The following is a 26,874-nucleotide window of genomic DNA, read 5'->3' as shown; positions in this document are numbered from 1 at the left end:
GTATTTATATATAAGTGGATAATGTCTAATAAACGTAAAGTTTTGTAAAACCTCCTATACAAAAATACTATCTCAGCATATAAGTAACAACAAGCTATGATCAGTGTGATACATATTGTTTTGAAAAATTACCCTATTCACCTGTAGTGTCTCACCTCAAATGCTTTTTTTAGCAACCTCATTCAATCAATTACATCTAGGTAAGATTTTATGTGAAAATGCAACTCGTCCATTGTTTCTCCATGTTATTCTATGTTTTATAAATAAACAGTATAAATTATTTGGAAAGTTTCTCCTCCTCAAAAGGACAACACACCTTGCACTTGTACAGAATACTAATGCAGGAATACAGTATTCACACAATCACAATAAGAAAAGACACAGCACCGTGTGAGTTTTGGTCTTTTATAAGTCTCTCAGACATCTGTATTTTTACAAAATGAAAAAAAAAAAAAAATTAATCACTCTGCAGTTCTCTTAGAGAATGCCCCTGTCAGTTGCGTGAGTCAAACGCACCAAACACACACACTCATTCCACACAATACTGTTATCTTCTTGGCCGTTTAGGGTCGGGGAGGGGCAGGGGCAGGTTAGAATGGATGGAAGGGGATCATGTAATCTGAGCAGGAGGAAAGCAACGGGTCTGAGTAAAGAAAAAGACGAGAAGAGAAAGAATGAGAACAGAGATTGGGAACACTGGGGTGTGTACAGTATTGAGTGCCATGCTTGTCCATCCCTGCTTCCTCTGAGTGTCGCAGAGTTGGCTGCCCACTAACGACTGCCCTCTTTCCCCGTCTGCAGTCAGTTTGCTGGAGGCAGCAGCTGCTTTGGCGACTACTGATAAAACAGTTCAGTTCGGCAACCTCAGGGTTCCTTTGCCCAGCAGGAACTGCAAAACTCGGTCTACAAGCAGAGCTGCTACAAAATCCACCACCAGGACCTGGGCGATCACCAGCTTAAACTGCAAGCAGAAAACAGAAAGAAGATAAACCATTTTATCTATTCCAAACAAAATTCACTATATTAAAGAGGAATTCCACCAATTTTTCCAGCCCTGAAATGTAATTTTTAAAATAGATTAATGGCACATGAGGGGGTGTTTAAAAGCAAAATTAGTGGCCAAAGAATGGCTGTTTTTGCACTGTAGCCATTGTGAGCCCTGGTTCATATCACCACAAAATCATCACTGTCCAAAGAAAAATGTGTATCCCAAAATAATAACTTAGGAGAAGGGAAAAAACAAAACAAAAACAAAAACAAAACAAAACAAAAAAACACAATCTTACATTTTAATGTAAAGCAATTTAAGAGCATTTCCATTTGTCAATTCATTGTGACATTTTCAATGTTCAACGCCATGTTCAAATTATGTAAAAAATAAAAATTGACAAAAAGATATGCTTTTTCTTTGGACAGTGACAAAATCCTAGTTGATATGTTTCTCTTAACATTTCATCATTTCACAACAAACCATGCTGACTCTGTTTACATCCCTATGAACTATACAGAAAATTAATGGTAGCACTCCTCTTTAAGGCATGTTTAAACATTGTAAGTTTTTGGTATGAGCTGCATGTGCTCACCTCTGTTGGAATATCTACAAGGGCAAACTGCTCGTTAAATTCTGGTGATGACCCAGTTAGCAGCCCCACAATGGCAAGTCCAGATAAGGCAATGCTCCACAGCAAGGGACGGTTCTCAGTGAGAGATTCCATGAAAGGATGGCCCTAGGGGGAAACACTGCCTTTAATTAGTGCAGTTCATGTTATGGAAAAAAAGCCTATCAATGTCAAATATAAATATATAGTAAAATTATATAAAGAAATGGTTTGGCAAAAAATCAAATTCACAAGGTTTTCCATGTATCCCAGATTTAGTCTATCAACCAAGACATGTTTGGCATCCAAACTTTGCTTCTTCAGTTTAGCACTACATCTATAAGGCTAACAAATACTAGAATTCAATAGTCACCCAAATCTTTTTCGATAATACATCCCATCAAACGTATCTTAATCTACTCAAACCACATCGAAGTCTTCATTAAGATTGTACAGAACAGTCAAACCTTTAAACAAAACTTCACCATGCAGCTAAAACACAAAAGATTTGGGTGACTATTGACTTCATGTTTGTTAGCAACGTCACCCCTGCAGCTAAACTAAATAAGTAAAATATGGACACCAAACATGTCTTGGCTGATCAAATATATCAAGTGGAGAACTGTGTGAATTTGAGCATTTGCTTAACCATTCTTTTCACATTACATATGTACACAAATTACTTTTCATGTTGCAAACATAAAATCTTTAGCTATGTTCAGATACTTCTTTGTAATTGTACAGTACCTTGTAATTAATGGCAAAGGTAGCCATTTGCATGGCCATGGACATTATGTACACAGTGCTGTTGATCAAGCTGGGCTCAAACTCCTTATAAAGATCAACAAACTGCTCCTCTCTGTGGAACAGAAAGAGTGAAGATATGAAACAGAATGGACATTTCTATGATTCAGAAACATGTCTTTATACCAAGGGTCCAAATTCCAGTCCTGGAGGGCCACTTCAGGTGTCAAGATAACACTAAGCAGTACTGAAGTGTGCAGGGTAGCAGATTTGCAGGGAGATATTTCACAATTTCTTAGTAGGGATGGGTGATAGGGTAAAAATATAATATCACGATACATAAGGACATACCATGTATTGAAAAAATTTACCATATTGTTCAGTTTTTGTGAGCTTGGAGGTGTTGGGATCAAGAAATGCACATGTAGCACCACATTTAAAAAAGGCTATGAAAAATAGAGCATGATTATTTTTATTCAACCTTTCACAACTGGTGCTATACTGAATGAAGCAGACCTAGTTAGGCTCTATTTTTAATGAAATATGCAGTTGATCAACATTCTATAAGTACAGCTCAGAAAAACAGTGACATAATTTACCATTTTAAAATAAAGATAATAATAGTCAAATTTCTCCACCCCTATTTCATAGAAAGCTAGATAACTTAAGCTCAAAGTGAAAACCATCCAATATAAATGCTGGCTTGACTTTGGGCTTAATTCACCTGCCTAAATGGGAAATTCTGCTTAGTAAAATATCCTCCAAGACTGGAATGCATTTACACTTGTGTACACAGAACAGTCTGAAAATCTGATAATGAAATATACTGAATGATGATACCTGGGAGGGCTTCTGCTCTGCGCCCCTCTGTACAGATAAACTAGACTGCAGAAGTGCACTGCGAACTGGAGCAGTACCGTCAGGATGGTGTAGAGGTTGAATATATTGGGAAGCGGCCGCTCTTTGGACAAGGTCTTCAGGGGCTGCAGTCCAGAATAACAAGCGTTATTTCATTATTCAAGCTTAAAGAGGCTGATTTTTCACGAATGCCTGACAGCATGGTAAGAAAACACAAAAAAAGGAATATTATCTCACCTTCGACCTTGAGATGAAAAGAAAGCAGCCAGCGAGAAGCAGGCCTTGAAGAGTGGCCTGAAAGTCGCTGAACTTGACACCTTCCAGGTAGAGCACGGATTGGCTGTATGCCAGCACGAGGGCGTTCAGAGCCAGGATCTTAAACATCTGCAGCGTGGTCACCAGAGTGCAGCGGCCCTGTTTTATCACATGACAAACTGAAAAAAATAGGGAGAAGAACAACAGTACATTAGACGACCCCGACGGAATTTGAGGGAATAAGCTAAAAACGCTGGTACGTAAGCATGTGTTACTCACTGCACTGTATAGAAGACAGTTTTGAGGTGAATGGAGCAGCTATTGAGGCATCCCCTAGTTTGACCACTTGAAGCTGATCCTCCTCCAACTCCCGCAGTACCTGACATATCCTCTCCTGCAACACAGTGAACACATTACCACTAAGTAGTGGCTGCACAGACTAGTCAACTAATAAATTTGCTAACTGGTGCTACAGGCAGCAATCAACTGGTTGAGGACGGTGCCTAAAATAAAGTGACGGTAAAAATTACTGTGAACAGGAGGAGAGAATAGAAATCAGTGTAGTAAAAGTATTTTGGGAATACTTCACAAAATGAGCCTAATTCTACTGCAAGCTGTGTAAGACTGTGCTAAAACACAGGTAAGCCAGATTGGGTATGAAGAACTTGTCTCTCATAGGAAAGAATCATTTGACTAATGCGCAAAATGACCAAATCACACAGCGTTTGCATTAACTTGCATTAAATTGAGTACCTCTGGCAAATGCAAGAGGATCTCTCGTTTACTGCTACCAATGGCTTCTAACAAAATTCCGAAATAACAGGAATGTTTTCCAGTTAAGTGACTAGACCTATATCTCACTCTGTAAGGCTTATTGTTGTGCAGAGATGAAAGCTTGCTACTATCATTTAGCTTAGAAAGCAAACATTTTTCCCATTGAACTGATAAAACATGAACTGATAAAAGTGCACAGAAGCACAGATGGTCAGATCCAGTTTAAATATTCCACAAGGGTTGAGATTCTGAGAGCTGTGGTAATTTTAACATGCAATTTAACATGCTGTGTGCTTCTGTAGGCTGAGTCCCTGAGGCTGAAACTTACTGAAGTACAACAAAAACTACACATGGCTAGTTTAACATTAACAGTTGTGTAGATCAACTGAATGTTTAGAGAAGGGATTCTCTACTCTGGTCCTAGAGGCACCTGGCACAATTTGGTGATCTTCCTGCTTAAATTACCCAATTTTACTATTTTTTTTTAGTTACCAAATTACCAAGGAGCAGGGAAAACAGAAAACTGTGCTGGACACTGTGCTAACAAGAGTCAGATACTTTTCCACAAACCTTTTGTGCAGCGAGCTGCTCCTCTCGCTGGGCCATCACCCTTTGTCTAGCTGCTCTGGAACTCAGTTTACCCCCTGAACTTGAGATTGGGGGCATGGGCCTGGGGTCATTAACAGGTGCCTCCTTCTCTCTTCCTCTTTTTTTCTTTTCTGGCATTCGTTCTGGGGCATTAGCTAATAGAGCCACTCCTGCAAGACAGACAGCACACCCAAGATGATTAGAGTATATTGCTGATTTTAGTGAGTATACATTTATAAAAATTCTTCAAATATGTGAAGTACTCATTGTACAAACTGTCAATTGACTGCTAAAGTGTTCTTAATTTTATGTCCATATAAGGAACTGTGTTTAAGCCAATTTTTTCCTATGGGGAAAATAAGACTACCTAAGGGAAAAATGAGTACCATTCTCAAAAATCTCTGCTATCACACCCTGTGGTACACAAAAACGTTCACGTTTTGTCTTATGTACACTTTTCCTCCAAATATCACTGGATCCTCTAAATTACAATTAAAATCTAAGGCTACTTGCATGTATCATAAAACTGGCAACCTAAAATACCTCACACAAATCAGCAAGCTTTGTCAAATGTGGTAGTTAAGTTGCTTTGCCAGAAAAAGTGCACAGTTTGAATAGCTGGTATTGGTGTATAAGAGTGTTGAAATGTAATATTAGATTTCCTTTGATGCAACGTCATTTCAGTACACAGGAATGTTAGCTTGCTTGTAGCATGTTTGTAGCATTACCCGTATTTTTAGTAATTCTAGGATCTAGTAACATTCGGGGAAATTTACGCAGAACAAAATGCACTGGGTTTGGAACATTTCTGTATACCACATTGTGTGACAGCAGCTAAAACAACATTGATTTTTTCCCCAAGTAAACCTCTTAGACTTGGAGTGCGTCATACAGCCATTCCACAGAACTACAAAGATGACTCATGGCTTCAAAGGTCTATTCCGACAAGTAAAATCTCACCAATGTGGGCATGTTTGAGCGCTCCAACGTCATTGGTCCCATCACCACACATGAGAGTGACAAATCCCAATCCTTTTAGACTAGTTATGACAAACTCCTGAAATAAGAATAAAAGAGTTAGTAGAGAGGTATACAATAATTCAGTCTTAAAACGATACTGATACTAGCCCCCTAAACTGTAAGAGCCTGTATGCGGACCTACACTAATTCCTCACTGTCTTAACTACACAATTTAAAAATGAGTTTGATAGTAGTTACTGAATAATAAGTCTCAAGATTGATAAGATTGGTCAAACGTGCTGCACTTCATTATGCCATGTACAAAATTCATAGCATACATGTGAAACAAGCGCAAGCAAAGAACTGACCTTCTGTTTCGGACTAACACGAGCAAACACTCGCACATGAGGCAGCAGGGCACTGAGCAAACGAGTGTCATAGGTCAGTCTGGTCAGCCCCTCTCCAGTCACGCACAGATCATAGCGGCTGACCAGTCCTGATATAGAGGGAGGGGGCAGAGGTACTTGTATGCTACCGTCTATAGACTCCCACTGCCATTCATCTGTAAGAAAAGCAATGATGAGAGTAAATAATGGATTACTGAAGTTGTCAGACAGTAACCATAGTTCCAATATACCTGTTTGACTGTGTTAGCCACTGAGGACTGCAACAGTCATCCATACATCACATGTGTTTGGCAAACACATCTGGTATTATGACTCATTATTAACAAAAGTAAACAAAAAAAATTGTGGACTATAGGCCAACATCTCAAAATTAAACAAACTGAGCTTTACAAGTTAATTTGCAATTGGATCTTGTGTTTCTATCTCTGGATCTTAACTTCTGGCTGAAATGACTGTGGACAAGTTTTGTAACGTGGCTCAATCACTCTCAGCAAACTGGAGAATCCATGAGTCTCTACAACCAAGTACTTGTGCACCTGTTGAGTTATTTGTTTTGCCTTTTTGGCACTTGGCCGCTGCTTGAATCACTGCTAGGACTCGTTTTTTTCCCCTCACCCTGGAACTGAGATGTTTGGATGATGTCTTCAAACATGGCATAGTTGAGGTATGAACATGGGTATTTAATACTTGCACAATGTTGGCACACTGTCACCTTTCAGTCTACCAGTCTTTGCCCATCATTATTGTACTTGACTGGGAAACCAAAGTGTTTCCAAACAGGAGACGAATGTGAGGTGAACATGACTGTGGTTGTTGCAGCCAAGATGTCTCTCCACATTTTCCATTTCAAACAGCCTGGCTAATCGCTAATCAACCACTCAAGACAGAGCTCTTTCAGTTGGAATGGAAAATTTGAATGAGCAGATGGTGAATAGCTGGTGAAGCTAACTTCAGCTTTGTCAAAAGTAGGCTAACCAAACTAGTTTCTCTAGTTCAGAGAGCTGCCAAGCAGGTTTTTCCATCATTCTCTACCACGAAATCTAACTATATTCAATTCACAGCACGCATCATCTTGCAACCCATCCCAGTGACAAATTCTAGCACATACCTCGAGCTGTATCAGGGCTGCTATTGCAGGCAAAACATTAAAATGTACGTTGGTTGTTTCATTATATCACATAGCTTAATGCCTCTTCTTTTTTAAAGCCACTAAACAGGTTTACACCAGTTCTTTTCTAAATGTCGGTAACATTCCTAAAGCTGCCATGTTTGGTTTGAAATGACTTTACCTTGAGTAGGTCCAGGCTGCAGGATCAGCGTGTGCTCCTTCTGGATAAAGTGGAGTTCTCTGGCTACGTGACAAGCAGTTAGAGGATTGTCACCGGTGATCATTACAACCTGCGCACAGAGAGACACAGTAGGAGAGATGATATATTATATGAGCCTTGGAAATCCTTAAAATCTTTATCTGGTGTCCACACAGTTAAAATCAGATCTAAAGCAGGGGCATCGTGAATGATCAATTAGACTTTGATTAAAAAAGACCAACACAATTGAAAAAACAATTAAAAGGGATGCACAATCGAAATCAGCCAAGATCAAAATCCGCAATCTTTTTTTTTTTTTTGCTTAAAACACAAAATTGGCAATTGACTTTATTATTATATGGATTTAAAATTGAAAAATGTAAAATGGCCCATTAAAGAGCAAATGTTGATATTGCAAGTTTAGTTAATAAAAGTACAATTACAAATGTGCTAGTGTGTCTTGTATATATTTACTCTACACAGTGTGAGCCTGGGATAAAAAAGGATAATAAAACTAATAAAAATTTGACAAAAAAAAAAAAAAAATCAGCCATTTAAAAACCCCCATGATCAGTGCATTACTGCTATGTACTATATGGGATTAATGTATATACCTTCATTTTTACTGACTGGCCGTTTTTAAAACTTCCTTCATGTCCTTGTTTAAAAACTTCCGATTACTGGTAAAAATAATTGATTACTAGACTTTTCACTTTCTCAACAGTAACAGCCCTAATTTTCAGTTAAGGGACCTTGCTTGTATAGAGGTACTGTCTTCAAGTGAGGGTTTGGATCTAAAAGAGCAAGCGTGATTCTGTGAACCACTCACATGATGAGAGGCCTCCTGTATTTCCCTGATGACCGCCTTGCTGTCATTCTTAAGTGGGCAGGATACAACCATGAAACCAGCGAAATTCAGGTCACATTCCAAACCCTCACGGGTCATCTCTCGCACCTACACAGACAAAAAGGTCAACCAGCACTCTTACACCACCATCTCTGCTCAGAACAGTAAGCTGTAATCTAATCATTCAGACATTAATAGGGTACCTGCTGGTGGCTGAGGTGCCCGATCTCCTTGTATCCCAACGCTAGAACTCTGGCTCCTTCTCGAGACATCTCTCTGTGCACCTCGTCATAGCTGGCTGGACACTGTGAAAACTGAAATGAACACAGGTTTTGAGTGTATCATGTATTACGTACCAAAATAATACTCCAGCACTTTTAAACATAACCTCTTTCACATCAGAGCTCCTGCAGCCCTATGCACTTGCACTCTCTTTAATCATTTAATTATACAGAAGTTTTAAAGAAATAATGGATTCTCCCTCTAAGTGTGAGAAAGGCCACAACAACAATAATAATAGTAATAATAGTAATTATTTCTATATCATTATTACTATTTTTAATTGCAGTTGCAATTTTAACTGTAGCGTACATGTTTGATTACCATAGACAATTCTGGCGCGTTTCCCGCATTTAATTAAAGAACAAAATACTCACTCATTCTAAACACATTTATAATAGAAGTCAATAAGCCAATGGGCACTTGCTTCAGCTATATGTTACAGGCATATGCAATGAGCTGTATGCTTTGACGATATAATACAGATGCGGCAGACAGAAGTAACAAAATAGCTGGGGTATCCCTTTAACAATTTGACTATACAATATTTATAAGACAGAGTAAATCTGGACAACTTTTTTTTTTCCCAAGAATGCTATATTGAGGCTGGATTTAAGTCTTGAATGAAACTTTCTAAGAAGGTTACCATGCTCCTGAGTGTCTCTGGAGCTCCTTTAACAGTAGAGATATAGCAGAGCTCAGTGGAGCCCAGTCTTTCATATGATGCCAAGACAGACATCCTCTTCAGAGCACTGGCAAAGTGGAACCGCTGGTGGATCTTCAGCCCCGGAGTCTTTATTGCACGAGGAAATACCTTTTCATCTAGTACAAGAAGCAAATAGACATTTTTTAAAATAACAGTATCTAATACAATGTCATAAAAACTACAGTCAAGTATATATGACTTTTTTTTTAAATAACAACACAGATTGAGGAAAGTGTGATGATTCAGGCATGCAGTTTGGCCACTGCTAAACTAAGCGCTATGAGTTTCTTTTACTTGTTAACTTCATTAGCTTCATAGCTCCAGTGCAAAACTAAAGAAACTTTGGGCACCAAACATGTCTTGGTTGATCGATTACACTTTTTTTTACAAGGAAAACTGTGTAAATTTGTGCATTTTTTGTGCAATTTTTGACTAAACTTTCAGTCAACATTTCAGCTGGGCTAGTAAAATAGCTTTAAGCTCGGTTTTAAGTTTATATAGCCCCACTGACCTTTAGTTAGAGTCCAGTCTGCTGCAGTCAGCATTGCCTTCTCTAGTGGATCACCCACCAGCTGACCGTCATCAAGAGTAACCAGAGAATGACAAGTAGCCACAACTCTGTGAGTCTCAACTGGGATTTCAGATACTGGCATCACCTCTTTCCCTTCTCTATGAGACAGAGAGGCAAATCACTTTTAAGAGAGATAAGTACATGAAAGCATGAAAAACATATTTTGTTGGAGAAATAATAATAAATGTTACTGTTTATAGTATGACACTGAACATTTTTTTGTTATTTAACAGGTTGACTACACAACGCTATACCTCAGCCCTGCCACACCACGAACAACCAAGCTGTCGCTTGTTAGTGTTCCAGTCTTATCAAAGCAGCAAATCTCCACCTTTCCTGCGAAAGGGATCCTGAACGGCTCTGTGCAATACACATCTGACAAAGAAATATGATCAAAAATAAGCCACAGTTGGTAAATCTGACAATCAGAACTGCAACATCAATGCTGAACAAAACTGGACAAATATAAAAGCCGTAAAAATATATGCAAAGCCTAAATTGGTACCTTTTAAAAAATTAACCTTTTTTTTCAAATGGTTTAAAGCACCCATATCCTTTTTCTTTCTTGTATTTTATTTTCCCCTTGAGATCCACTTACATTTGTGTGGTTTTATGTACTTATTTTTACATGACCAGTTTTGAACCTCTCTTTGTTCTGTAGAATTAAACAGCATTACTGTGCCTTTAAAGTTGAAACACTGCTTAAGGCTTCAATATAAATGGGTGGGGCTAAACCACTGTAGACTGAATAAGTGAATATATGTAAATAACATTCTTGTGACATTATAGAAACAATAAATTCAAAACTGGCTGTTTTTGTAGCTTTGTTTCCATACACGGATTGTATGTACTGGGTAGTGAATGGCACGTTTTGAAACTTCTTTACATACTACTGAAACTACTACTACACTCAAATAATTCTTACACAGTGAATGAAATTCAGTTTTTCATGATATGGACCCTTTTGTGGCTCAATTCAAGTAAGTGGTCACCAGATACTGGCTTGCATTTATTTTTAGCAACATTAGGATTTTTTGGGGAAAAGTTCTACTTTAACATTTCATGAGTGAAGGATGCTGTATAAATCCCAACTTGACACAACACAGGCACTCACAGAGCTTGGCCAGGGCAATAAGAGAGGTGTTGACAGCAAGTGAGAGCTCAATGGGCAACTCAGGTGGCACAACAGATGTGAGGATGAGAGTGCACTCCAGGAACAGCTTATATTTGTTCCTGGTCAGGTCCTTGGTCCCTGTAGAAGAGAAACACCATGAATGTTGGCAACCTCCTGTGATAAAATCCTGTAATATAATTCTACCTTGTAAGACAACATGGTATTATCTTTTGGCTGGTATTGTGCCGAATTCATAAAAAGAGTGTTGTGAAACTATACAGGAGAACTAAGCACTACAGTGTAGGATCAATTAAGAGTTAGTTCAACCATCTTCACAGTTCTCATTTGAAGAGAGTGTAAAAACAACTCACCCTCCACCCACACATACACAGCTGCAGCGATGGCGAAGACCAGCAGGAAGAGGATGAAGATAAACGTCTCCAGGTTGTTGGCTGTTACCCTTTTCACTCCAAACAATATTGTCCGCAATAATTTCCCCTGAACAAAGAACACCAGCGCATAAAAAAATCAGACTATTTCAGAAGCCTAAGACTTTTTTTGTTTAATTTGCACTTAGGGCCAGAGTGATATAAAAAATTTGATGGCCAGTACTGATATTAAGGGACCAAAATTTCTGATAATGATATTGGCTAATCCTATTATAATACTGTTATTACTATTTAGATTTGATTCATTTTCTTTAAAAAGTATTTTACTGACAGAAATGTTCGTCTGTCCACAATGGTTTCTTAAACTCAAATTTACTACAGAAACTCAAATCTTAAATAATATAAATATTGTTGTGCTGGGGCAGAGATACCCAGAATTTCATGGAGTATTGGTTTATGTTTACTACCTTTAATTGTACTTATTTTTTTATAAATTTTCTTTTTATTTTTATGTAATTATTAAAATGTTAAAATGTTAGGTATGGACACATTTTATTTGTTTTTATTACTTTCTGTTTTCTGTTCAGCCTGCACTGCTGAGATGTAGTTAAAAAGGAACAATTTACACCAGGTTTCCCAGCGGCACAACTGTCTAAGGTATCACCCTATCTTCAGGAGATTAAAAAAAGTTGCCAATTATTGATGTTATAGGCAATATTTTCATCGATATTGATTAAAAAAAACACAGGTTGTCAGTGTCAGTCAACCAATATATCAGTCAGGCACATATGAAACATACAAAAGGGATTTAAAGCAATGAGAAGAAGTCATTTTCAAAGAATTCTTTACCTGAGAAGTGTAGAACCCTGTTCGCAAAACATACGCCACACAGCCATTGTCCACAGCTGCAGAAAGAACAGAGCAAAAGAGAGAGAATCATTTCTATGTGAATGAGCCAAATGTAAGATGACACATAGCAGGTTCTGTGCTAAGATTAAAAAGAGGAAATGGATGACTGGCATCAAAGAAAAGACACAGTGGAACAGACGGAGCTGTTAGTACTAACGTTTGAGGCCAGCGCTGGCGCGTAGAGGGGGGCTATGCTGAACCACTTTAGTGCCTCCTGAGATCACATGTAGACGGGAGTCTGTCTGCAGGTCCAAAATTCTCTCAGGGTCCAAGTCCTCTACAGGTTCCTGCAGATATAACGCACATAAAGTCAGGAACTGATACTCTGAAGCAGTGTTCTTCAAACCCTGCAGGGTCAAAGTAATGCATAGTGCATCTTTTCACTGCTTAAATGCATCAGATTTAGGTTATGAAGGGCTCAGGGACATTAGGAATGTGAAAACTCATCAGTACATTATGACGTACGGTAATTCAACTGCAGTAATTTCAGAATGTCAGAATCAATTATAATACATTATAAAAATATCCAATAAATATGTGTAAAAATAAAATTCAAACTTGGTGTACTGTTTAATGTTCGCTTAACATTTGTTAGCTATTATGTACCAAAAATATATAATAATTATTATTGAATTATAATCATATAATTCAAATTTACTTGACCATTTTCTATCGTCTCTTTATATTGATATATGTAAATGAGCTCTGTTCTATTTAGCTGTCCTGTATTGTTCCTTATTCAGAAAACAATATTACTCCTGCATGAATGCGCAGAGGACGTAAACTGCTGCAGGCCAGACAGATGGATATATGCAAATGTGCTGGTTTTCATGACATCATAAACAAAATAAATTCAAAACATGCTGTTTTTCCAGTGTAGTTTCCATGTATGGACTGTATAGGCTAAATAGTGAATGCCATGTTTTTAAACTTCACATACAACTTTTACTCAAAAAAGGCCTTTAAAAAATAAGTCTAAATCCTACCAAAACAATCAATTTGTGGTGAAATTTGAGTTTCCATGATGCACCGAATCTTTTCTAAAAGAATTGATTCATTCAGGTAACAGATTTAAACTCCTAGATGATATGAACCATGTATGTTAGAGCAGCGATTTTCAACCCTGGTCTAGAGGCCCACTGATCTGCACATTTTAGGGTAACACTTTGTTTGGAGTGGTCCTTTGTAGATGATTAATAAACTCTTAACAGATTATCAGTGACACATCAACAACATATCAGTGGAGTAGCAGAAGTGCAGCATCTGAATATACTGAAGGAAATATTCTGAAAATGTACAGTTGATACATTACTTACATTAAGTAGATATATTGTTAATATGTTACTTCCATTACATAAAACATAACCTTACTCAACCTTACCCAACATCTAATCCTGGCCCTAATCCTAACCCTAACCTCAACTCAGAACCTAATCCTAACCCTCGTATGTTTTTGACATGTTACTGAGAGTCTGTTGAGTGTTTGTTTCTTTTTAAAAAGAACCACTCAAAATAAAGCGTCACCCATTATAGTCCTTTCCTTGCTTTACACTCACATCAACTAAGTAAGGGGTTTGTTAATGAACTGATTAGTTGGATCAGGTGTGTTTGAACAGAGAAAGCATTAAAAAAATGCAGGACATTCTCCAGGACCAGAGTTGAGAAACACAGTGTTACAGTACCAGTATGACTGCCAAAGACAGAGATAAAAACCTTGCTATGGAGGAAGGGAGAAACAAACTCTTTTGTATTGTAGAGTTGATGATTCACACTGACCTTCATTTGAGGCACCGACTCCCCGGTAAGCATGGCCTCGTCCACAATGCAGCGGCCTCTAAGTAGCAGCACATCACATGGGACCAAGTTCTCCTGAGGAGAGCGTCCTGTGGGGACGGGAGACGATGATGACTAGAAATGCTAAGATCAATGGGGTGCAGGGGCAGATTCAGAGGATTTTGACTGGGGTGGCCAAAGTGGGACACAAAGCTAGTGTGAGTTTGCAATGGCATAGTGAGAATTAATAAATGTCAGGTGACCAGAATTGTGCAAATACAACAGTAACAGTGGTAAATACGACAGAACCAAATAAATTGTGAAATCCATTCTACTCCTATGGTTACTACCATTTTTTTTTTTTTACAGTATTCATTTAAAGTTTTCTATTTCCATCTATCACAGTAAAAGCAGGGGTAATTTTTCTGTGTACTTCTGATCAGTAATAATGCTCAGGATTGGCTCAACCTAGTTGAACAGCTATTTCCTTGTTTATAAGCTGACCACAATTATTTACACCATTATTAGATTTCACCATCATGATTACATCACAAAAACAGAATGTGGCTTAAAGGTGTTTGTATTTGTTGCGTTGAGGAAATCGGACATTAATAAAAGCACATCATGGGTCTTATGGAATCAACAAAACTTCTAACATTTGTAACACCTTTAGAGGGCAGCACCGAATGATGTTTGTTTATTTGAGCTTAAGATGTGTCTGACAGGGAGCGATCAAATATCGATAGCTAGAAAAGAAAGATAGCTAATTAACCGATTTGGTCACTTTACGCTTCTGCTTATAGTAACAGTTGCATTCCATGAATAAAGAAGACAAATAAATTGTTAATTGCAATTATTTATATTAAAATTAATTGGCAGATAAAAGGTATATATGGAAAATGAATGACAAGGAAAACTGAATGTTCATTGAACTAATAACCACAGCCATTGTAATATGAATAACAAAACACTCCTTTGGTAACAGGTGATCATTTAAGACCTCAAAATTTCATAAATTCATAAACTTTAAATATAACAAAAACAAATGTCAGACACATTAAACTGAGGACACCTTAGATGTTTTCTTAACAGTTTCCTTATCAGTTGCTTGTAACTTGAAAATGGCATGCGTTTAGTCTTGTACATAAAACTTCTGACAGCCTGTGTAAGTGTAGACGAAGTGCCAGCTGCATTTGACTAATAAAGTCTATCATATTTGGGACAGTCATGGCCACCTAGCTCACCCCTTCAATCTGCTGCTGATGGGATGTTTCACAAAGCAGGATTTCACAGTTGGCTAGATTCCTCAAGGAACAAATAAAGCCAGTCCAATAACAAAAGGGACGTTCTGATTTGACAATTCTTAACTTTTGGCTTTTCTTATCTTATTTGGGTAATTTCAGTTTACAGAAAAATCCTGCTTTGTTAAACACCCTCAGCAAGTGGCCTAATGTAAGGCAAAGTGTTTTTTCCCTCTTACACAGGCACTCTGATGCAGGTTTGAGTCTGTGTGTTATTTTTGTAGCTTTAATATTAGTGAAACTGATGCTCAAAACCAGTCAGTTGAAGGGGAAATAAAAACCAACCTGTGCAGCACTGTTTTAACTATCGAGGAGACCTTTCATTACATTAAACAATATGTTGGGTTAATGTGATCGAAGTTCTAAAAAAAAAAGTAAGATGTTTTGTAAGCATGAGCTTTTGTGTTAATCTTAAACATCTTGTATCTTACAAGGTGTGACACATACCAATTGAAACGATATCTCCAGGAACGAGTTCATCACTGGATATAGGCCGCCATTTCCTGTTCCGATACACCTAAGAAAAAAAACATGTCTAATTACGCTATTTGGTTTTCAAATACACAATAAAAAGGTCCACCAAAAATTTTAATATTTCTGTTTCATACGAGTTAAAATAAGACACTGTATATATACATTTTTTTAAAATAGGAACCACCAAGTCTTTCTGGGGAAGAAGAATGTGTCAAAATAATCAGCAGCCTGTTTCTGATACCTGGATCATGTAAGGTTTATTCCCCATTCTGCGGATCTCAGACATATTCCTCATCTGCTGCTGCACCAGAGACGCCTCAAAGGCCACGAGCATAAAGAGGGTGAAGACACTGTAGTACCAGTATTCATCCAGACACCACAGTCCCACACAAAACACCTGCAGAACGCAAACGTGCACAAAAGGGCATGTAAATAACAACTTACACTTTCCACAACATTTTTACCTGAAACAGTCAGACATTTAGACATAAAAAATAATGCATTCTGAACACTCAACATTATGGATGCACAATGACATCAGAATCATAACAGTATCAGCACATAATGGCTTTAAAAAAAAAGTTTTGTATTTGTTTGTATTAGACAGCTGATTAGATTTGGCCAACTTCACACCGATATTTGATGGCATTTTTTTTTTTTTTAACTCTGTAAGTGCAACATATGTAGGCTAACATTTAGGCTAAGGTGCTAGGATGTCCGCAAGAAATAACTATTACAATTCTGTGTTACGCTGAGGCATGCAAGTTTTATAAATCTTTATGTATCGGCAGTAGACATGTACATGAAAAATATTGGATAACGCATTGACTATGGCTAAACAATTCAGGGAAATATCTACTTGCGATTTTCCTGACCAATACTGCAAATGCGATTTAAACATGATCATTTTCTATAAATTAATCTCTAGGCAAGGCAAGGCAAGTTTATTTATATAGCACCTTTCATACACTGCTGTCATTCAAAGTGCTTAGAGCTTAGTGCTTTAGCCCTTTATTTTGCCAACGCATCCATTTTTTTGAGGGTTGAGGCTTTAACACTGAATTCCATGCGCCAGAGTTTGCAAGGTCTGCATTATTAAGTTAAATTTCCCCCACTTGTTAAGACAACGTTGAGTAACATAGGACACAATTAAAATTGTAGCTCTTGCGATTTGAAAACTGCAGCAGCAGCAGCAAAACTGAGATTTCAAGGTAAAAACGATTAATTGCATCTTGGAACATCTCTTCTTACAGTTATTTTTGTCATTGTTCACCCATAGCTCAATAAAACAAACAATAAAATCTGACACCAGCAGGAAATTCAGGATTCTAAACTGTCGATTCATAGCAAATTTAAGTTCATCAGTAGGAAATATTTTAGTATGATTTTCGTTTGATAAAACGAACGCTGTGCATACCAATTTTTTGGAAAGAAAAACATCCATTATATTTTTGCCATGCTCGTCATTTATGACATCGAAACAAACAGTAAAAAGCCAGTAGTGCAGATCTGATGGTGTGAATACAGAATATAAATTTAGCATAAAAGAAAAATTATTACACAACCTTGTTACTAGGTAATTACATATAATTAATTATATAATGAAAATGTGTATAAAATGATAGTAATTAGTGCAAATGTCTAATAAGTAAACATTCAGGTTTAGTCAATTGAATAAGGATTAGGTCTAGTCATAGACTAGATCTTCCTTTCAGTGGAAACTCTCCACTCGGAATGCCGTGTAGCCCAGGCCTAGACTTAATCCCTGTCTGGGAAACCGACCCTTCGATGCAAGATAAAAATTTTACTGGCGCACACCTGGAAGACAAAGAATGGGGCTGTGGCTCTTTCCTTGAAGAGCTCCAGGAAGTCAGGCACCACCATCTCTGCACGGTTAGTCCCATAGCGCTTCTCTGCAGCTCGCAAGTCTGCCTCCTCCTGGTAACCTCTCCACGCTTGAAAGTATCCAATCGGCTGGTCGATGGGGAAGGCCACAGGTAAAAAGTGCTTCCTCTCCCTGTCAAACACGTAACGGATCTTCTGGAACTCAAAGGATAGGATTTCCCCTCCATCCTCATCCTGACATAAACAAAAAACATTGTGAAGCTGGATTACATTAGAGCATGTAACAGTTATTCTGAAAGTAGATGAAATCACAGGTCTAAAATTGTGCTTTGAAAAAAAAAGTATTATGTAAAATTGTAATATTAAGTGTCATATAAAACCAAGTTCATTTAAACTCGTAACTTCTCTTGTTAGAAATACTTTGATGCTTTATATATAAAATATTAAAATTCTATAAACTCTATCAAAATTTCTGCCTAATTCAACGATTAAAGATGTAAACGAAGCTGCTCAGAGCAGCTTGATGGGAGGGGCACAATTCTAGAGTACTGAGTCAAAACGAGTTCTCAGCAGAGGTGTTTTGAAACAGGCGTTCAAAGAGTTTAATTCCTCCCTCACAGAAAATTATTAGATAAAAAAAAACTACAAAAATGTCTGAGACATTGCTTTACAATAGTTTCGCGATTGTATTCTGGCATAAAAAATATATTTTTTAATATATTCATGGTGGAGAGGTATATGAAATTAATTAGAATGCAAAATTGCACCCAAAGAATTTTTTGTATTGCTCACCGTTTTATCATACTCAACAGTATGTATAAAAACTCAGAAGACATGAGGTTACAGTAGTTTTGGACAGTAAATAAAACAGCTAAATTTGGATTCTAGATACAGCAACCCCTCGGTCCATACACCACCACTGTAGAGAAAATCTGAGTAAGTTTCTCTCCACATCAGACGATTCTCACTGACTTTGTTTACATCTAAACAAATGTAGTGTGTGAACTCAGAATGGAGTGGATGAAACAGAATGAACTCTCATGCTGAATATATACAGTCTGTCACTGCACCTACAGATGTCTATCAATGCTATGGCAAACACGCACAAGAATAAACATACAATATGGAGGATAAGTAGCCTCACCTTGTCCCTCTGAAGTGGCACGAGTTCAGCAGAGCCATTGTTAGGTTTGGGTATCACTTTTGCTAAGCTGGCCTTTGTTGGATCAGGCTCCTGTCAGAAACACACAGATGGAAGATTCTCACACACTGCTTTACCACCCTGCAGCTGACAGGTTCTCATGTTTTTCTGATGTAACACATCCAGGGTCTGTCTTACAAAGCACACTTAGTTTGATCTCATCTTGGATCTTCTGTCTCACGATGGCGGATCACTTTTTACCAGGCTACATCACCCTGGCAACATATGCCGCAATCCTAACCTGCCCCAGGGCAGGTTAAGTTCTGAATTTCAGATCATAAACAGCTCTTGCTCTTTCTGTTTATGAACAATCAGGGACAGCTTTGGTCCTTTTTGGGTCACTTTTTTTCTTTGTGGCGTCATAATATAAAGCAGCTTATATTACTCCAATAAGCAATAATGCGGTGGCAGAGGAAACGGTGGTTTTACCATAGCAAACGCTTTACTTTCTACATATTTACAAAGTAAGATTTCTTTACCTTCATTGGAAAATAAGCAACTCCTCCGCATGTTTCACGTGATTGGTCTTCGGCCATAAATGTCACGCTTTCATTACAGTAACCATAGCTTGATTATCTAAACTTGAACTATCAGTGAAAGTTGTTAATTGCTGTTGTAAAACTAGTTAACACAGCTGTACTTGTTGTGTGAAGCTGAAACGCAGTAAGAAACACTGTCTAACTTGACATGCTAATATGCTTTGTGAGACAGGCCCCAGATACAGTTAATGAAGGACTTGATCATTAGCTAATTTTCTCAGGTGCAGGAAAACAAGTAGTAGTGAAGTGCTGGTGGGCCTCCCGGTTCTTTCCTTTAAACCACTCTTGTACGTCAGCTGACCTTTGGTCTACACCAGTGTTTCCCAACTTCTGCTCTGTAGTAAACTGCACTTCCACGCTTTCCCAGGTCTAACAGATCTGAATCAGCTCAAGAGGGACCTGACCATTAGCTAATGCTGTGATCCAACTGCAGGGAAAACATAAAACAGTGCAGGGCAGCCAGAGGACTTCGCAAAGCAGGGTTTCTCAGCTAACCACAGAATTTAAGCCAACAATCTGGACTTTGCAATAAGAGGAGAGCTAAGGGAGCTATGGGACAATCCTCACTTGTGGCTTACTGAGAAATCCTGTTATGAGAAATATATCCCAGATGGATTTCAGGAATGGAGATGGGCAAACAGTGGGCTACACGCTGTCCATGGGACCCAAGTGGGGTCCTGAAGGTGGAACCTAGGGTTGAGCACTAGGACAGTACCTATGAAGTCAAAAGGCACTTTTAATGCAACTGTTAAACCCACATCCATGTGGATTTTACACTTCTGCACTGATCTGCTTTTAATAAAAAATGTCACTTAAAAGTGTTTAACAAATTGTTTTTGAGCACCTTTCACTTTCTTTTTATACAGAAGTCTATATTATCTGTCAGACATTGCTTTTAACCTAAGTAGGATACTTGTGGACGTGTGTTCACTTTCATCTCCTTTTCCTCAGTCATTAGACATTTTTGTTCGCTTTGTTAAAACCTGGTGCTTTGCTTTGTTGGCAGCTTTAAACACTGAATCCTTCCAGAAACCCATATTGACACAGCAGTCAATAACATTACTATCACCCCAATTTCCACAGCCTATGAAGTTGAAGTCAGTTTGCTATTTGAATTTCCCCGTTCCACCTTAAATGGTGCAGAAGTTACATTCAGAATTTAACCACTGCACCATTTAAGGTGGAACGGGAAAATTCGAACAAGAAGCTGGCGAATAGGAAGCCGACTTCAGCCGCGTCCTTAACATACGAGAGTGTTTACCTTGGAACAGGTCAGCCAGCAGTGCATGTGCACCGACCAGTAGCCCGACAGCACGGTGAGGACGTGCGCGATGCCGATGGCGGCGAGAGCCAGCAGGCCGGCCTCCGGGTACTCGGAGGCTCCGTAGACCCCGAGCCATACGTACAGCCAGCCCGGGTAGAGGAAAGCGGCGAACGGCAGCACCGTGCCGTGAAGGAGTCGCGGCCTGCGCCGGTAGAGTGACACCGAGCTCACCAGCTCGTCGCCCGGGCCGTTCTCCCGGTGCTGCTGCTGCTGCTGCTGGTGGTGATTGGAGGCCGGCGGCGGAACCCCGTCCGCTCCGCGAGCTTTAGTGGCGTCCATCCTTCCTGCGCTTTCCTTTCCCTCCCTCTCCCTCTCCGGGGGACCCTCCTTCTGCTCTCCACCTCCTCCTGACCGCCGAAGATGGTGGATAATAAACGCAGTTGCTCGCCGTCCGTGCTGTCCGGCCGCCGGAACGGTACAAAAAAATAAAATAAATAAATAAATAAAAATCAGCGACCGCACAGACACACGTACCCCGGCTTCCGCATATGTAAGTGCGTACGGTGTAAGACGTCAGTTCCGGTATCTAGTTCACCGTCAGTTTGTGTTATTTGAACAAAATTATAAATCTTAAAACTTTCAGTGGCCAAGTTTTATATCCACAAGTGTAAATTCTCAGGCAAGAAGCCAGTTTTTATTGCCTTTGAAAATAACATGGAACATTATATTGAATTAATCCAGCCCTCTTTAAAGCAAAAAGCCGTAAAAATTGTTAAAGCATGTACTTCAATAATTTTCTGTGTAGTTACGTATATCCCAATGGAGAAATGTATATATGTGTACATTGTTATATGTATTTTTTATATATGCATCTATGTCGTGTACTGTTTTGCTTTCAATTTAAAAAATATTTGAACAGAAATAAAAAATTACAGCACTTTTTATTTCGAGGTAAATCTGTCGTATACGTTCTCTTTTTTCTTAAAAAAAAAACAGGGATCATTGATGGAGATGGAGAAAAGTCTTTTCAATTTCAGTCAAACTTAACACAAACGTCTGTTTTTAACGGTATTCAGAGCAAATTAAAAAATGAACAAATTAAACCCGTTACCGAATCCGTATTCAAATGAGCTGGGTCTGGTTTTAATTACAAAATCACGACTTTTTCTCTTCCAGTTGCCATGACATGGCTGCTCCAAGGGCTACGTCGGTATAGATGAATGAAACTTCCTTTCCTATCTGCTGGCCTTGCTTTTACCTGATCTATAACCCATAGACACTCTAAATCTATTAGCAGAGCTGACTGTAGCGGTGGATCCATATATGTTGTAGATCAGCGGATACGAAAGGACGTTTCATTCAAGCGTTCTATCTACCGTCCGTGAATTTCCCCAATCTGCTAGCCATATGGATATACATGCTAGTCGACTCTGTTAAAAATGTAGTGACACATGAGCTACAGATCAGGCAAATGCAGATAGGAAAGGACATTTGAGTCGGTCAGTTGGCGGCAGCCAATGAACCGTGCTGCCTTCACTAAATCCCGCCTCCTGCGCCGAGATTGACAGTCGAGGCACCAATGGAGTCGCGCTTCGTGCAGCGCTCTAACCAATCAGATGCGATCTCGATCATGACGTGAGGGATTGTGTGCGTATGGAGACCCATGTGGCTTTTCAACCTTCATGTTGTGCTGATGTTAAACAGTAACCGTCAAATATGTAAGTGTTGTCGTTAAATAAAATATGTTGAGCGCCTTTCGCTTTACGTATTTTATGTCAGATGTCTGGCTGTGCACGTGCTTAGACTTTTTTAGCCTGTTAGGGTCGTTTGTGTTCACTTTCACGAGGCTGAAGTTGGCTATCTATTCGCCCTTTTTTCGTTTTACCGTCCCACCTTAAATGGTGCAGCGTTTACGTTCTGGCGCATTTGGCGCTCTGTAACGCATATGGTTACTGTTTAACATTTAAGGTGGAACTGGAAAATTCGACTTCAGCTTCGTTAGACTCTCACCCCTCTTTTCTTATTGAAATAACTTTGCTCGCTTTATTTCAGGTCTGGTGTTTTGCTGCCTGTATTAACTTACTGGATTTATTCTTACAATAGATGTGCTATAATAACATTAGTGCTGTTGGTACATCTCATGCATTGTCCTCTAATGTTTTCAGGCAGGCCGCAATGGAGATAACAGCCAAATACTGCCAGAAGGAGATGGAAGAGTACGGTGCTTGTGTTGCCTCTCATCCAGCGGAGTGGCAGCACCAGTGCCAGCACCTGAAGGTGAAGGTGGCTCAGTGCACCTCCTCTCAGTACGTTTATACTGTACATTTTTTTGTAGATCTTAGCATTCATACACATCATCCATAACAGCCAGAGGTGGGAAGTGACTGTTTATATTTACCTTCTTACCTGTACTTAAAAGGGAACTTCCGAAGTTTCGGAATAATTCAGTCCTTAACATGTAAATAAAGTCATTCAGAGTGGTTTGATGTGAAATGTTTCATTGTAGAGAAACTTAAAGACTGTTTTCTTTACAGTGGTGGTGAAAGGAACCAGGGGTCGCCATGTCTATGACACAAATATAGCCAGTTTATTTACTATCTAAAACCACCAGTGAACCGATGTGTCGTCTGAGTTTTTATATGTAATGTTGATGATGGTAAAATAGTCATAGATCTGAAAAAAAAAGTTTTCTTTGGGGACTACTTTGCCTTACAGCTCCCTGCATGTACCCCTCTGTGAATGGATTCAAATAAACGGATTAAAATACAGTTTGAGACGTTATCACAAAACTATGATAAAACAGTATATCAGACATCAAGCAGCATATATCTAATCGTTTTATGTAATAACTTTTAGAGCTTTTAGAGGTGGATGTCTTGTTCCTGTCACCACTACTATGAACACTTACGACTCAGCATGTTTCTCTAGAATGGAGCATTTCACGCCAAGCTCTAAATGATTTTATTTTTCAGTCATTTAATTATGTAGAATTTTTGACAATTTGTTGGTGTTCCCCTTTACACACTGGACATGCATTATACTGTTTAAAACTAAAGTTTTGTTTTGTCTTTAATCAAAGTAACGACTTTTGCCTGCCTCGGTTGATGTTTGATTGTCATCGTGCGGGGAAAAAATAGCCAATGAAATTGTTTTACTGGTCACTCCTACTACCCGAACCTATCATTAAGAGAAGTGATTTACACTGCTCTGCCTACCTCTGCTGTCAGTCTTTATGTACTAATGCAGTTATGCTTACCATTTAGAGACGGTTCATCATCCTGCTAGTGTTTCCTAGTCCAGTGTTCAGGGACCTTTAGACAGTCTATATATTTGTCTATTGCATGTCCCAGCACACCTGAACCAAGCCATCTATATCACTGAATAATACCTGCTACCATTGCAGTGGGATAGATTAAGAATGCTGACTGTCTGAGGATGCCCTAGTAATGGGTTGGGACACACCACATGGTTCAAATTGTGTTGGACTGCTTAAAATTTCAAAGCACTCTCCTTCTTCCTCTTGCTTGTTCATGTAGTCCAGTGATTAGGAAGATCCGGACGGACTGTGCAGGAGAGTTTGCCGAGTTTGAACGATGCCTGCGAGAGAACCAAGCCTCTGCTCAGACCTGTTCACCACATGTTGTACGTTTTCTGGCCTGTGCAGAGACCGTTGACATTAAAGGTTTAGGTAAATATCAATACTGTCATAACAACTCATATTTAGGTGTTTGAGATCATCCTTCATTCATTTAATTTTAAGTTGGATCAGCCATTAAGTACGAGTATTTGATTTTTCGGGAGGTATTTCTGAGCAGATCAGATACAGGAAAATCCACCTGCATAAGGAAAGAGAAAGTCAAAGTAAAATAAGTGGAAAAAATACACGTTTCCAAAACTGGAGCTCAAAAAATATTAAATCTACAAAGAAAACGGGACTCCTAACAACTGTGCAAGATCTGGTAGACCACCAAAACTGTCCCTATCAGATGAACAGTACTTAAAGCTTTCGCCTTTGGGAGAGAAGAGAAAATCAAGCTGCTTCAGATGTGAAAAAATGTGTTGTGACAACTCAGTGCTATGAGTCTGAAAGGATGTGTAGCTCAAGAAGCCCTTACTGAGAAAAGGAAATGTTAAAAAAATGCTAATCAAACAAAGAAGCTGCTGGTGTTCTCAGAACAATGGACTGACCACCTCAGAGTCCAGACCTCAACATCACTGAATATGTATGAGATTACTTGGATTGTGAAAAGAAGAAAATGCAACCAACTTCAAAGACTGAACTTTGGCGGTATGGAAAAACATCCCTGCAGATTTCTTTGGAAAAACTAGAAGTGAGTCTCCTGAAAAGAATGGAAGCTATAATAAAAGTAAAGGATGAAAACACTAAATACTTAAAATAACGATGATGTATGTAGTTGGTGAGTTTTGTTTAGTTCTGTTTTAAACATATGTTTTCCTCTTTTTTTCCTGATACAAAAAAGTGAATAACTTGTACTTAATGGCTGTTCTAACTGGAAATTCAATAAATGAAAGGGTGGTCTCTGACTTTGGCACAGCACTGTAGGGCAGATTATAAGAACAGAGGGTTTTGAAGTCTGATATCAAGTATAAATACTGTGTTCTATTATTAAGTTCGTCTTTGGTTAATATACTCCTTTAAGTTAAGTACTACTCTTGTGGCCTTGAAACATCCCAAACTAACAAGAGTTCATTGTTCTCTCAACAGGAAATGCACTGCCTCAACCCACATAGATCAAAAGACCCTCTACGTGACCTCAGTATTAAGCCCTGGAACTTATAGCTTAACTTATTTTTCCGTGATCAAAATGGTGTACACACACAGACATAGTAGGCTTTTTGATACTGTTGTCAGAAAAAGTGATGAGTTATTTGCACACATTTCAAACCATGTTTTATGTGAGAAATACTGACCTCAGTATGTATAATGTGATGAAATAATAGATTCTGTTTTTGTATTCTGTTTAAGCCATTTACTTACTGTTTACTCATTACTAATATTATTACATAAGATTTACTATTTGTATGTAATTTAAATAATAAAATAACAACAATACATTATGATTAGTAGGCCTGTCACAATCATAGAATTTTAGCTGAAAATAAATTGCCATATTAATAATAATTGCGATTAACAATTTAGTTGTCCTTTTTTGTTCACTGTATGCAACTATTAAAGTACATGCCTGAAGTGATTGAACTGGCTGATTAGTTCTCTAGCCTACTAGCTGCAGACACAGCTCAAGCTCAGTTAATCAAACATTACTCACCATCGCCCTCTAAAGATGTTATTAACAAAGATCCAGTAAACAAACATTACTCACCGCCACCCTCTAAACATCCAATAAACAAACATTTCTCACTGCTGTCCTCTAAAGTCAGACATTACTAAGACCTGCGCTTTTTCTGCTTTCTTTATTTTTTACATGTATTTGCCTGAACCCTGATGAAAACCTACCCAAGTCAAATAATTGTGATCAGGCAAGTATGTAATAATTGTGACAGGCCTAATTATTAGCATTATTAATATAAAAAGTATGGCCGACTCAGAAAGCAGAGAATAGTTGCTTATCTAAACCAATGAATTTCATTATTTTTAGTTACAATTTTCACTTTTGCACTGTTCTGAACTGTTTTGACGCTCATGGTAATTTAGTATGTGGGGGGGGGGTTCAGTAATAATAATAATACAGCTCTGCATGGGGTTCCTGATTTTTATGATACATTTTCATGATAAAAAATATAAAATACAGAAGCTGTGCAAAGTCAGCCCTACATAGATACATTCTTTGTTTAGTATGTTTCATGAACAAAGCCTGAGACTTTTGCTGGTTTTGCGTATCAAATGTGGAATAAATGATTTTGTACATTCATAGTATTACTGTAGTTAATATTAGCTTCCATACTGTAACTATTCTTTGAGGCTGCTTGGTTCACGTTATACAGGCAATTTGCTGTGGGCTTTAGATGAGAGGAACGTCACAGTCGATATATCACACCTCAAAGTTTTCTCTCCTGTTCATGCTGTTAGACATGACAGTTAATCTTTTTTGAGTCACACAGAATATTTATTCTAATCTGATGAGGGTGCTGAGTGCTTTCACTCAGTTTCTCATGGATCTCTTTGTCTCCCTCACCGTATAATATTAAACT

The 26,874-nt window shown here is 38.4% G+C and overlaps 2 protein-coding genes across 4 annotated transcripts; one reads left to right on the top strand and one right to left on the bottom strand.

Annotated features, from left to right (window-relative positions):
• Positions 1-391: 391 nt before the first annotated feature.
• atp13a1 (ATPase 13A1) lies at positions 392-21,475 on the bottom strand. The gene is made up of 25 exons (XM_036567469.1): positions 20,701-21,475; positions 18,844-18,933; positions 17,673-17,933; positions 16,096-16,251; positions 15,828-15,897; positions 14,083-14,189; positions 12,464-12,593; positions 12,247-12,302; positions 11,380-11,506; positions 11,009-11,146; positions 10,149-10,269; positions 9,835-9,992; positions 9,264-9,439; positions 8,542-8,652; positions 8,321-8,446; positions 7,474-7,582; positions 6,146-6,339; positions 5,778-5,874; positions 4,800-4,987; positions 3,735-3,849; positions 3,438-3,634; positions 3,183-3,325; positions 2,346-2,457; positions 1,584-1,727; positions 392-961 (listed from the first exon to the last, which is right to left on the bottom strand). Exons 1-25 carry the CDS (start codon positions 21,040-21,042, stop codon positions 851-853), a joined length of 3,579 nt encoding a protein of 1,192 aa, XP_036423362.1. The 5' UTR covers positions 21,043-21,475; the 3' UTR covers positions 392-850.
• An 846-nt stretch (positions 21,476-22,321) lies between these two features.
• On the top strand, positions 22,322-26,592 carry LOC118806122 (coiled-coil-helix-coiled-coil-helix domain-containing protein 5). Of its 3 annotated transcripts, none has more exons than XM_036567470.1 (4): positions 22,322-22,421; positions 22,869-23,009; positions 24,240-24,391; positions 25,430-26,592. In XM_036567470.1, coding segments are annotated over exons 1-4 (321 nt in total). In that variant the 5' UTR covers positions 22,322-22,419; the 3' UTR covers positions 25,456-26,592. The 3 variants fall into 3 exon arrangements, with proteins under 3 accessions (XP_036423363.1, XP_036423364.1, XP_036423365.1); XM_036567471.1 differs by lacking the exon at positions 22,322-22,421 and adding an exon at positions 22,556-22,755; XM_036567472.1 differs by lacking the exon at positions 22,322-22,421 and adding an exon at positions 22,734-22,755 and having other exon boundaries at positions 22,873-23,009.
• The last annotated feature ends 282 nt before the right edge of the window (positions 26,593-26,874 follow it).

The sequence above is a fragment of the Colossoma macropomum genome, unplaced genomic scaffold, assembly GCF_904425465.1.
Source record: "Colossoma macropomum unplaced genomic scaffold, Colossoma_macropomum, whole genome shotgun sequence".
Taxonomy (NCBI): Eukaryota; Metazoa; Chordata; class Actinopteri; order Characiformes; family Serrasalmidae; genus Colossoma; species Colossoma macropomum.
This window is presented reverse-complemented; position numbering and strand designations above follow the sequence as displayed.

Excerpts from the sequence above, each read along its gene's own strand:
- atp13a1 (XM_036567469.1), bottom strand. The coding sequence starts at position 21,042 with ATGGACGCCACTAAAGCTCGCGGAGCGGACGGGGTTCCGCCGCCGGCC. Across the intron at positions 16,252-17,672 it reads CCCCATTCTTTGTCTTCCAG|GTGTTTTGTGTGGGACTGTG; the intron begins GTGTGCGCCAGT and ends TGCGTTCTGCAG. Across the intron at positions 7,583-8,320 it reads TACAGGAGGCCTCTCATCAT|GTTGTAATGATCACCGGTGA; the intron begins GTGAGTGGTTCA and ends CTCTGTGCGCAG.
- LOC118806122 (XM_036567470.1), top strand. Across the intron at positions 23,010-24,239 it reads GCTCAGTGCACCTCCTCTCA|TCCAGTGATTAGGAAGATCC; the intron begins GTACGTTTATAC and ends TTGTTCATGTAG. Across the intron at positions 24,392-25,429 it reads CGTTGACATTAAAGGTTTAG|GAAATGCACTGCCTCAACCC; the intron begins GTAAATATCAAT and ends TTCTCTCAACAG.